General features: G+C 36.6%; 1 protein-coding gene across 2 annotated transcripts in view; it reads left to right on the plus strand.

Moving 5' to 3' along the window:
- Positions 1-13,465, plus strand: part of LOC128535978 (formin-1-like) — an 88,624-nt gene that overhangs the window by 41,776 nt on the left and 33,383 nt on the right. For both annotated transcript variants that reach the window (XM_053510108.1, XM_053510109.1), the window contains 7 exons: positions 4,285-4,372; positions 7,118-7,179; positions 7,452-7,540; positions 8,415-8,544; positions 8,713-8,859; positions 11,080-11,139; positions 11,227-11,347. In XM_053510108.1, coding sequence (XP_053366083.1) covers positions 4,285-4,372; positions 7,118-7,179; positions 7,452-7,540; positions 8,415-8,544; positions 8,713-8,859; positions 11,080-11,139; positions 11,227-11,347 — 697 coding nt within the window. The remainder of the gene's footprint in view (positions 1-4,284; positions 4,373-7,117; positions 7,180-7,451; positions 7,541-8,414; positions 8,545-8,712; positions 8,860-11,079; positions 11,140-11,226; positions 11,348-13,465) is intronic.

Genomic DNA, 13,465 nt, shown 5'->3' on the forward strand with positions numbered 1-13,465 from the left:
ATTCGCTCTTAAAGTAAAACTGACACAAGAACCTCATCTCTCTATACAACTAAATAAAGTAGTTGTGTGTGTGTGGGGGGGGGGGGGGGGACTAATCAGTTTCATGTGTTCTATTACATGCAGTGCGTGTTCTTGAGGCCGGCTTCTCTCTTTCTCTTAATTATCATATGAAAGAAGAGGAGATGACATAAATGAAGGAAGCGTCTGTCATCTCAACCCACTGGCCCAACCTAATTGCTGGCATGTGGCTTCATTTGTGATAAAAGAGACGAACACAGTCTTTGATGAGATTTACTGTAAAGCCCTGCGTTAACACCTTTCACTTGCCTTGCTCAGTATCGTTAAAAACAATACATATACATCGTAAAAGAAAAATGTGTCCTGATGCCTCTTTTGTCCTAGTACAGGGCTATGATATGTAGCCTAACGCATAAACATCACACCTCAGCTGTAGTCACCAGATGAATCACATTTAACACGTCGTTTGTTTAATGATAATACTGGTCAAACAATCAGACGTTTTAATTGGTTCTGACTCATAAGTTCTGCAATGATTTACGGGCACCATCACCTCCTGTTTACTAAGTGATTATTTTAGGAAAGGGTTTGACGCCTGAGAGTGGGTTCAGAATAAGCAGTCTGGTTGTGATGCTCTCTGGCAGAACTTTTCAGTAATTTGGTGTGTTTGTATAAGGAAATTGGCTTCAATATTTGCCAAATGGTGTTGATGGCATTGCGAAAGTTAGTGAAACACTTAATATCCATTAGTAATACTTAAACGATAAGCTATTCCAGCATTGTGTGCAAAAATCATAAGTGTTGCAAAGGTCAAACATCTTTAGATCTGTCTTCTTTTGAGTTGACAAAACAAATGTGCAGTCATTTTGGCTCGATCTTCTTATTCATCACATTACATACATGGTTGATTTAATATACAGGTATATGAGCGATCAATGAGCGATTAGTTCTGACGGGATTGGATGAGAGGCATTCCATGAGCGGTGATAACAGACAGTAACAGCACCGGGATGTTTAGCTTTATTTGCAATTATAGCATTTGGCAGATGCCCTTATTCATTTTATTCTCCTGAGTATTCTTATCATTTTATCTCATTGAATATGAGCAGTTGAGAGTCCTTGCTCAAGGGTGCAACTGTGGTAAATTGATAGCGGTTTGAACTTCGGACCTTCCGACCAGTAGTTCAATGCCTTGACCACTGACCTACTGTACCCTTGCCCCTATATAGTACCTGTATCACTCTGCGTCACAGGTTTTCTAACAAGGTTTTCTAACCTGTAACTGTCATTTGCTGCAAAGCCGAAAGTAGTCTGTACTTTTTACAGTACTGAGAAGAGAGCCACAGAAGCACTTTCAGCAAGAAAAGTTAGCTACGAATGCCAAATCACTTAATACCCCTAAATCAAGGGCACTACTTGGTGTGTGGTACAAGGGATTGTTTTACTGTATATCAGCACACTGTGATGATCCAGCACAACAGCACTCTGTCTTATACAATATTGCTTAATTAATATATTGTTTAGAAAGTACCATTTTTTAAAAATCCTGTTAGGCAGTAAAGGGGACATATGAGGTAGAAATACACATTATTCTTAACCACACACAGGTCTCACTAACACTTGTTACCTGCACCTTCTCTACATCTTCTCATCCCATTTATAGCTAGTACCTTTCCAAGCTTTTACTGTTATATCTTTATTTTCCCTACTCATTTTACAGGAGCATCTGGAATCTGTTGCTGAATATATTAGTTTAAGGAAACCCTTTTAGTCCTGACACATTTTAATGAGTAAAGAATAGTGAGTCTGTCCTGTTAGCTTCCTATGCAGTCACAGAAATAGATCTGTATCACATATGAGATTACATGCTTGGAATCATCATTGGGTTAAATTTCGCATATTTTGTATATATAAAGTACATTTACACATACAAGTATGTGTGGCAGAGTTTGAATTAATTTAAAATCTAAAACATGTCGTTATTAGTAGTTTGTGTCTTACAGTACAGTGGTACCTCGGCATAACAATTTAATCCTTTCCAGAAATAAGTTTTTAAAAAATTTGGTATTGCGAAACACATTTTCCATTAGGAAATAAACGCAGATAACCTGTTTCAGCCACCCAAAGACATTACTAATATTTACGATTTGATAATTGAATTATAATTCCAACATTATAATTATATATTTGCATATAAAAACAATCGAAACATTTAGAAAAGACATGTAAATTAAGTAAAGTATGGCATAAATAGACATTAAACCTCATTTAACCTTACACAAAATGTAAAAAATAATTCAAGTCCGCACGACCCGAAGAATGTGTGACTGCCTCGGTCAAAGTCTCGATCGTCAAATTTCGAATTTCTTCCAAAATTGTCGTTCTTAAGGCGGAAAATTCACAAAGCAGGGCGTTCGTGTGCCGAAGTATCACTGTATAAGCTTAATCTTTTTTTGTTCATCTTCTCATGTCTTTAACCTGTTAATTTCACAGTCAGGTGCTTTATTTAACATCATTGCTCGTTTTTTTTTTTGGCTATGGAATTTATTCCCTTCTGATTTCTAAAGATTTCATATCCATAACATTCAAGCTATGCTCATTTTCAAACACTACCTAATCCATTGGTTTGTTAAGCACTAACTCCGTTTAGTCATAGTACAACTCATGATTTATAAGGCTGGTTAGCTTTAACACGCTAGTTCATTAGAGGTGTTAAGAGAGGCGCTCCCTCTGTTGCAGTGTCTGTGGAAGGGGAGATCCCCAGTGACATTAATAATGAATGCGGTAGCAGCATGCCCACTATGCTGGCTGTAATGCAATACTCACTTTAAAGACCCCTCTTGCTGATTCCAACTGAACGCCTTGGTAGCTCAATGCCTGCAAGAGTGCTCAAATGCTACCTAATGAATAAATCTGAGACATTAACTTTTAAAGTGGAGCTTTAACTTGCCAAAAACTGTTTTGTCCTTTATGGGGATATTCACTCATATATAATTGTGAACATGTGTAGGGACAAATAAAAATCCTGTAAATTTATAGTTCATTATAAAATCCCTTAGCCTGTTTGTCCAGAGTCAAATGATTTTTTGGTTTAAAAAATTAAACTTTTACGGTTTCATTTTTTTTCTTTTTTTTCTTTTCAACTGCGTTATAATTGTATTACATCACAAAACAAAAGACTTTTTAACACTGCTAAAATATGTTACTAAATGTATGTCTGGTAAGGTAGATTGATTAGTCATATAAAGAAAGCTTGCCAGAAAGGTTCACAGGGCATGAGGTTATGACAAAACTCAATGGACTGGGATCTCAATGAAAAAGGTTGTGCAAGGGACAGGTTTTTACCTTACTCTGGGAAAGAATCTGATGTGAAAGTCTTGGGACAATTGAACACCATGTTTCTTAAAAGGGACATTCGTTTTTTATTAACGCATCAGTGTCAGTGTGGCTTAAATATGACTACTAGTTTGTAAATGGAACGGATTAATTTAATAGAAGAAATTTCAGTCAAGTACAAAAACTCGTGAAAGTAGGATTTTAAAAACTCAGTCCTGCTGACATCTCTATTTGAGACCAATTATGAACTCTACTGTAGTAGGAGAGATGGAACAGCTATCAGATCGAGCACTCCAGTTTTCCAGGGTGACCACATTCGTGGTAGTGCTAATAATAATAATAATAATAAAAATCTGGTCTAGATATATGGAGCACCGATATACACCAATCAGCCATAGAATGCCAAATATTATGCCTGATATTGTGGGGGTTTCCCTAATGCCGAAGCAACTCTGGCCTCTTGGTTCTTCACTCTGCCAGACCTCTGGTGTTGTGCCGTGGTGTCTGGCACCAAAACGTTGGTACCAGATCCTTTGGGTGATCCTTGCAGGGTGGGTCCTCCATGGATCAGACATGTTTGTCTAGTGCATTCCATGGGTGCTGAGTCAAATGTATATCTGGAGAATCTGGAGGCTGTTTCACCAACATTGAACTCTTTGCCTCCTAAGCCCTGTGCTTTGTAGACTGTGATGTACAGTTTTAACGATGCTCTGACCCTATCATCTTGCCATGACTTTTTCAGAGTCGTTTAGATCCCTGCGCTTGCCCATTTTTCTTGCTTCAAACACATGACATCCTGAGCACTTCTCTTGCTGCCCACCATCTGAGACCTTGACCTGTCAGTGGTGTTATGATGAATATCAACAGTGGTTTGGTCCATAAAAGTGTGTATTATTTCCTGACTTTTGTTCTTCGTTTCATTCGTTTCAGATAATCAAGTTATTAGATGGAAAACGTTCTCAAGCAGTGGGGATCCTAATATCCAGCCTTCATCTGGAGATGAAGGACATTCAGCAAGGTGAGAACACCACCCCTCCAGACAACGCGGTTAACCATTTCCTGTCTTTCTTAAATGCTCTCACCGACAGCAATTCACTTAAATCATTCTTTCCGACTTGATAACTCACAGATGGGTTAATTATTATTAGCAGGGGAATATGTGAGCAATGTCTAACTGTAATTTTCCCAAATTTTTCACTGATGTTTTACTTTTGATTTATTTCCAGTCAGCCTTCTTATGAAATTCCTACATCTGTGGTGAGCGCTGTTGTCATTTGAACACAATGTGTATGTTTGTGTTTGTGTGTGTGTGTGTGCGTGCAAGAGTGTCTGGGGTTATGGTGAGTAAGTGAACATGGAGTGCAGGAATTTGTTAAAGGTTTTATCCATTAATAAATGCTTTTAGGAGAATAAGATTTTTTTTTTCCATTCGAATGTGGCAAATAGGCAAAGAGTATATGTGTGGGGGTGAAGGTCCAGAAGAAAAAAAAGGAACACTGAAAGTAAAAAGACAGCAAGCCTGGATGTGAGTGATCTGGTTATTTTAGCCAGTGGTATTCTCTATAGGCACAATGGGTTCAATGGTGTGACAATCCGAGTGTATATAAATCCAGCACCACTGAACACATACACACAAACACAGACAAATACATTTGAACAAAATATTCACCCGACACTTAAGGTCAGTCTGTAGTTAGTTTTCTTTCTCTCTTTCTCTCTCTCTCTCTCTCGCTGTCTCTCTAGGCAGAATAATCAGGCATGGTCGGTATGTGTGGTGTGCACGGGTAATACAGAGAAAGACAGGCATAGAAATCAGTAGAGAGGAAAAGACTCTCATAAGTTTGCACGCCTGACTTCAGTGACCGCTACTGATCCTGGACCTCCCATACACAAAGAGTCGTGCACACACTGGCCCCTCACTCAAGGTGGCAGTAGCTGATGGGCTTTGATCTAAGGGTGTGAAGAAATTTCCAGAACATATCCCCCCTACCCCTACACCCATCACACACTGCCTTCATCATTGTGCGATTGATCAAACACTCTGCATGATAAGTACCTGATCCACATCTGCTAAACATGTTGTCACTGAGACTGCAAAGCTCAGAAGAGCAGAGTATGTGGCTGCAGTGTTACTTGGAGAATAGCGACGTCTGGGATTGTGAACTTTTGGGCTTAATTGTATGAACTGTAGGTTATAGAAACATAACATGTTGTAACTGTCCCTCTTCACTTCTCCTTGTTTATCTTCTATTTTTCTTCTTAACCAATATACATCATTATAGAACTGTGGTAGTTCTGCATGTGTGGGTCTTGAGGTTAAGCAATTACAGGCTTTTGGCTATGACCCATGGCCTGGAGGCTTAGTCTGGTGTGCGTGTGTGTGTAAAACCAAAAGGGAGAAGGATGTGATATACCTTAGGTGCCATGCACTATGTCTGTTACCAAAATCATTAAAATCCCATCACCAACCTTGCATTGCATTGAAATGGTTAAAATGCTATTTTTAAAAGAATCTTAACAGTCATTCCGAAATTCCCGAAAACTTGATTCACCAAAGGAACATCTGAACAAGATCAATTGATAAATATATACTTGATGAATAAATATAATAATAATATAATAAATGAATAAATATGGGAATTCATTAAATACGTACATTACACAAAAATGATTAAATATTTGTAAAAATCTGCACATGTATAAAAGTGGAAATAGTGAATTTTTTTATATACTTTAATTTTTATTTATTTATTTATATTATATTTAATAAAAAAATATACTTCAAATGTTTAAGTTAGGGAAAAGTGTTTATTTTTCCTCCTTAACTTATTAGGCATAATTGTATAAAAAGAATATATTTCATATATCCACTGCTTTAAGATAAGAAAAGTCTTTGGAACACTGATATTATAACAAAAGTTATTAGTTACAGCAGCATTCTGTAATAGGTACAGTAGGTACCCAAATCACCAGGTATTACGTAAACTGTGTAGAGTTCTGTTGGAATGGGATATGCTAAGTTTACCTTCTGTACTATAAAGTGCATCGTGAAAAAATTAGAAAATCATGAAAAAGTACATTTCCTTTTGTAATTTAATTTTAAAAGTATGTTTTAGATTCATTCTTTTAAAAGTGAAATATCACAGGCCTTTTTTGGTTTTAATGTCAATGATTATGGCTGACAGCTCATGAAAGGAAAAACATAATCAATGACATGAACATCATATGAGCACAAGAACAATTACAAAAATCACACAAACATGAATTATGCTTAATGGTTATGTTATTTTCTGTATTAGTCATCTTAGAACTTTGGGAAACTCACACAGTCATTTATAATTGGTTTACTTTATCTTGGAGGTGAGATGGCCACTGCTGCCACCTGACATCTTCAGTGTCCGTGGTTTGATTTTGAGCTCATTTTTGTGGTGTGGTGACTACATTAGAGTTTTTAGCATGACAAGCAGTGGTTTTAAAAAAAATGTAAACTGAAATCACTATTTTAGCTGTCCATGTTTGAGCAGTGACTACACTCATTTATATTTTAAGATGTCTGATCTTATGTTTTTTTTCCCCACGATAATTAGAAAAATATGAAATATTAACCCCATTCAGTAAATGTACGTTAAACGGGACTTCTGTCAAGAGACAATGTACATGCATTTTTAAAACCTAATTCTCAATAATGCAGCCGTTTTGCATTGTATTTATATCGTATATTTCTGTATTGAAGTTTTTTTAATGAATTATTTTATTCTTGCAGCTGTTCTGACTCTGGACAACTCCATAGTGGATTTGGAGACGATTGAAGCTTTATATGAAAATGTAAGTCATTTCATAGCAAGCAAGTTATGTTCTGGCTGTGTTGTTTGCTTGGATTCAATTTTTTATTTTTATGCAGTTTTTATTTTATTTAGTTGATATCAATACGACACGTAACATTTTGTTTCAATATTATTCTGGAGTAAGATAGTGATGCCTCTGCTAATCATTATTTTCACTATTTTCTGAGATTTTTATGACCTGGGTTTGGTTATTATTAGCTTATTTTTAGATGTTGTATTGAGTTCTGCCAGTATGTTTGGATTTGATTACAGAAAGCTCAGGACGATGAACTGGAGAAAATCAAAAAACACTACGAGAAGTCAAAAGAGGATGAGGTCAAACTTTTGGATAAGCCTGAACAGTATGTATTTTTTTTAAAGTATTTTTCACTTAACATTTTAAATTGATTTCTCAAGATTGTTAATACAGTAAGATCATAAGATAATTGTCTGTAAGTCTTTTAACTTTCTTTAAGTCTAAAACCTGGCTTTGTGACATGATGGCATCCCGCCATGAATTTATATATATATAAATTCAGTTATACACACCAATGAGAAATTTTATTAACACTACATAACATTAACAAATTGACATTGATTATCAGATACAATATCAGTTACATACCAGTAAGCTGGTGACAGAATTATGGGCACCCAAGGCTCTTTTACTGTATGTCTATGGGAGCAAAGGCTAGCCTGTCTGGTCTGATCCCATAGAAAAGGCAATGCAGCACAGCTCGCTTAAAAAAGTTAATGGTGGACACAAGGGGTACTGAAAACCTAGGTGGTTTTAATGTTAATGGATATAATGCTATGGCTCATTGGTATATATTGGTTATGACAACGTGTATGATACTAAGCTTCAAGAACAACCAACTTTTTTTGGACAAATGAGAGTAAGAATCAGAACTGAAGGTCACCATCAGTCAGGACTAAACCTAACTCTATCTACAAGCCATTTTCCCGAGAATGGGTCAGAAGTGTTTATCTTGTTCACTTTGAGGTTTGGAGTTATTGATTACACCAGTATGCTATTACATTGGAAATGAGTCTATGACACTTATAGCTTTGGTTCTTAAGTAAATCACACTTAATAGCTCATAGTTGCATCCAGATTTTGCAAAAAATCAGGTCTTGCTGGTGACATACCTCTAGTTTGCATGCAAACTGGAAAAAGGAACTTAAAGTCCTAGTTCTTATGGATAATGTATTATTTGATTTTTTTTTTCTTTAAAGATTCCTATATGAGCTGTCCCAGATTCCAGACTTTGCTGGTCGAGCTCACTGCATCATATTCCGAGCAGTGTTTCTGGACTCGATATCATCCATAAATGGTAAAGTTGAGATCATCTCCAGAGTGAGTAAGGTATGTCCAGCCTACCATTTTTTTTTTCTGAGATGAGATCGTATTATTAAAATGATCATAATTGACCAGGAAATATGCCATTTTTAGCGGAACAGGTTGTCTGTTTGTGATTTCACCTTTTGTAGTGATTAATTTGTCATGTCTCTGTGTTTTTGTATAATCCTGCAGAGTCTCTTGGAAAGCGACAGTATTAAAGAAGTGATAGGTCTCGTCCTGGCCTTCGGGAACTATATGAATGGCGGGAACAGGAACAGAGGGCAGGCTGATGGGTTTGGCTTAGAAATTCTTCCCAAGCTGAAGGATGTCAAGAGCAGGGTAATGAAACATAACATGTGTTACACACCAGGCTCTGCTGGTGTAATATAATTCTTAATAAATCTTTAATTATGATAATTAAACATACATATTTATAACATCCTGTACATATTTAATTAACATACTTATTACTGATATCTGGGATTGATCAGTAGTTTATATAAATTTTATTACATGGTGTGACAATCATCATATATTACAATTTATACTTAAGTTTTGATCATTCCTTTATTATTATGCAACCTGCCAGTTTTAATTTGTTTTTAAAAATATAAACAATTTTTATATGAAGGAAACTATAAAGAAGTGAACATCTGTCCACACTACACCACATCACCCATCAGCAGAAGAGTCTCCACTGTCAAAGACATCAAATAAAATTCCTTGCATATTTAGTTAACCTCAAGTTAAACATTACATTTTAATTTCAGAATTTGTCAGTGCTGTACAAGCTAAAGCAACCTTAAACACAGTTGTTATATTTATTTAACTTACATTTTTAAGTTTGGTTGTCCATACTTCTATCTATCCATTTTTTTTCTATCACTTATCTGGGGCCAAGTCATGGGGCAGCAGTTTGAGCACGAATCCTCTCCCTAGCCACCACCTCCAGCTCATACACGGGGATACCCAGGCACCCCCAGGGCAGACAAGAGATCTAATCTCTCCATCTAGTCCTGGGTCTGCCCTGGGACCTTCTCTCTCTCTGACATGCCTGGAACACCTCCTTATGTAGGCGTCCAGGGAACATCGTTATCAGATGCCCCAACCACCTTAGCGGGCTTCTTTTGATGTGGAGAAGCAGCTTCACTTTGAGCTCCGCCTGGATGTCTGAGCTCCACAGCTTATTTCTTAGGTCATGCCTAGCCTTCCTGTGGAACAAGCTCATGTCTACCACGTGTATCTGCGACCTCAATCTTTCGGGCACTACGCAGAGTTTGTGACCATAGGCTTTGGATATAGATTAACCTGGAAAATTGAAAGCTTGCCTTTCGACTCAGCTCTCTCTTCACCACCACAGATCGGTACAATGTCCACATTGCTGCTGAATCCGCACCAATCTGTCTCTCGAGTGTACCTCACCTATAACCAAGGACCTTAGATATCTAAACTCCTCCACTTGGTGTGGAAGTGCAGAACCTGACTTTAATCCTGATTGTTAATTTCTGTATTCATTTATTCATTATTCATTTATTCAGTTTATTTTTAAAGAATTTGGCTTTACCTTTTATCAAATAGCATATATATATATATATATATATATATATATATATATATATATATATATATATATATTTATTTAATTATTTATATATTTATTATATAATATTATATATATTTTGCAGATTTTACCTTGAAACCTAACTAATAATTGTTTGCCAAAACCCCCGCAATTTCACGGAAATCACAAATATTATCTTATATAATATATAATATATAAACTTTTTTTCGTGCCGATACAGTATATGGTTTTTCAGGCCTTTTAATGATAAACTATTAAAAACAATATAATTTACTAATTTTGTAACATAATGTTTTACGTAAATTTATTCAAAATTTTAATATGATCTAAACATTCCATATAAAATATAATATTGTATACATTTTTTAGTACTGTGGAGAGAACACAAAGCAACTGTAGATAAAAATGCGGCTTGGAAGGTGAATTATTACTGTATTTACATCAATTATACCAAAGGAAACAACAGCGCATACCAAAGAAAATGCTTGAATGAATTACAGTATATAGTGTATAGGGCTCGCATGGGTACTTAACATTCTAGCACTGCGGGAGACACAGCAGTACAGTACTATACAGCATACGGGTTTACCTTAACATTCTCTTTTTTTTAAGGGTGATGTATTAATTATTGATAAGTTTGAAATAAAAGTGAAGTGTTTTGGGGCATATTTAGGGTTTAAACTATAATAATCATAATATCATAATCTCTTTTTTGACCACATCCAAAATTTTTCACAATTCGCAGGTGCTCTAGGACCTAGCCCCGTGAATTTCAGGGCTCGACTGTAAAACAACTTGAAAAAATATATAATTTATTGAAAAGTCATTGTCAGTGGCTTTACCTGTAGACATTTAGGTTCAGTCAGTTAATTTGCATGCAAATATATTGTTATTCAGTTTAGTTTAAATGCAAGATTTTGCATTCAATGTGAATTTCATTTAAAGTGCCCTGATCTCTCAAACCTTTTTTTTCACAGGACAACCGTATTAGTCTGGTGGATTACGTGGTATCCTACTACCTACGACACATAGATAAGGTAAGTAGTACTGAAAAGTGCTGAACTGTTGGTGATGAATAGTGGAGAGCTTTGCTTCTGAAGCACGTGTTCGGTTCTTCGCCGCAGGATGCAGGGACGGATCAGAGTGTTTTCCCACTGCCCGAGCCTCAGGACTTCTACCTTGCTGCTCAAGTGAAGTTTGATGACCTCCTAAAAGACATGCGAAAGCTAAAGCGGGATCTCACAGGTATGAGACTGGGGCAGACCTGTTTCTTTAGTGCTTTTTACAAAAGAAAAGCTTTAAAAAGGGACCAGCTGAAACACATTTTTATGTTCCTCTAATGTCATGCTTTAATTTATTGCTGCTCTTTTTTCACCTTGCTTTTGTGAACTAAAGGAATATGAATCTGCCAGAAATAAGTAGGGGACACTCTTCCTCCTTATAGCTTCACCATGCCCTAAACATCTGACAATAAAAGGTTTTTAGAGTTGAGCCAGCCTATGAGATGTTGGTGTGTTTGTGTGTAGAACAGGGGGCTTTTACACTTTGCCGTCTACACGGCAGCTCTGTAAGCAGCCGGGAGGTTGAGGGTCATGCTCCCACCAGCCCTGCATGTCTGCGATTATTTAAATCAACCAATAATACAACAGATGAAACCAATTAGCTCTGTTCACTCTCCTCTCTTCTGCATTCACAAATCACAGTTAAACAAAAAACCCTGATCCTTACTGACCCTGGGGGGGAAATACAAAGTCATCTACAAAAGAGCTTGCCTGCCTACCTTGAGGAGTCTGTCATTCATTTATTAGGAGGAAAATATAAGACTAAAAGACAATAAATACACCATAAGTACCTTAGCATTTGATCTGGACCCCAACAAAAAAAAAAACTTTAAACATCTCACCATCGAGTCCTCAGGGTTTTGGCACCGAATTGTAAGAAATCGCCGCGCTTTTGAAAAGTGAACCTTCGACTTATTTATCTTTTATCTTCACCATGAGCCGACAGGATTAAATATTTATGCGGTGCTTCATAAACCACACTAAAGAGAGCAAGTGTTCTCAATTAATCCACTGGTAATGCAGCTGAGATCTGGTACTAAATATCGGTTTGTTCACAAGTTGCACATGTAGAAGAGACACTTTTCCTTAATGCCTTATGTCAAGACTGTGGTATTTTAACATGGTGTGATGGTTCATCTCCGCTGTCTTTGATACGTGGCCGTAGTCCAATAGAATAGTGCGGCACTTCCAGAACTTTAGGGGGAAAAAGATAGGGAGAAATATGAAGCAATTTATAGACACATTGAATGCTTTACTTCACTGTAATTCATAACAGGAAGAACAATGTACATGTGAAAATAGATGGGAATATTCCAAAACGCTCGAGTGAAATTATGAGTTTATATTTAATTTAATATTTTGTTTATTATTTATCATATAAATGTAATATTTTATAAATGTTAAAAAAAGATATAATTTGTAATTAAGCTACCTTAAAGGTTTCAGTAGTTAAAAATAATGTAGATATTTAAAAATAGTATTAACTAAACCAAATCCTAATGTAAAGTAAAAAATTTGTGTCGCCTGCCTGCTAAGCAAACACAGCACATAGGGATAACTACATCGTCTCACATTGGCATTGTTGGCATCATCGCCATCGGCGGCAGCAGCACCTTTATCGGCGTCATCGCTGTCCGTCATTCTATCCCTTATTTCCTCCTAAATGATTCATGGAAATTTGACCAAACCTATAAAAAAACTTTTTTAGTAAGCATTAGCAATTTCATTTTCTATTAACATTTATTACTTTTTTTGTGTACATCGCTAAATACATCCAATAATTAATACAGAGTATAGTGTAGTACAGGGATTTTCTCTAATTTTGTCCATATGCAGAATTAGATAGTTTACTCCAAGACATTGACTCAGAAAATAAAAGAAAATTGGCACCAAATGCAATAAAGCAACTTAAAGCGATTGAAAGCAACTTGTAGTGCAAAGACACAATTTAATCAATACGCACTAGCAAAAAGACCCATTATACCCAAAACAACACAAAACATATGCTTCAGTAAAAGGTATATTTACAGCATATTATTGTGGTGGAGTGAGGAGGCGGGGGGGGTCTGAGAAAACTGAAGGAGATCAGAAGGAGTCGTGTTGTAGAAGCAGGGTAATGGGTGTCTGCGGGATACGTGTCTGTGTGTTTAGGGCCTCACGGGTCTTCTGCTTTTGCAGCACCCTCGGTTTGGAACATGGCCTGATGTAGGGTCAGGTCACAAGGTCAGCCTGAAGGTCAGAGAGCATGACTGAGCCCTGAGACACGCTGACTGCTCTCCAATACTGCTTTTCACTACTGCTG

This window comes from Clarias gariepinus, chromosome 13 (genome assembly GCF_024256425.1).
Source record: "Clarias gariepinus isolate MV-2021 ecotype Netherlands chromosome 13, CGAR_prim_01v2, whole genome shotgun sequence".
Taxonomy (NCBI): Eukaryota; Metazoa; Chordata; class Actinopteri; order Siluriformes; family Clariidae; genus Clarias; species Clarias gariepinus.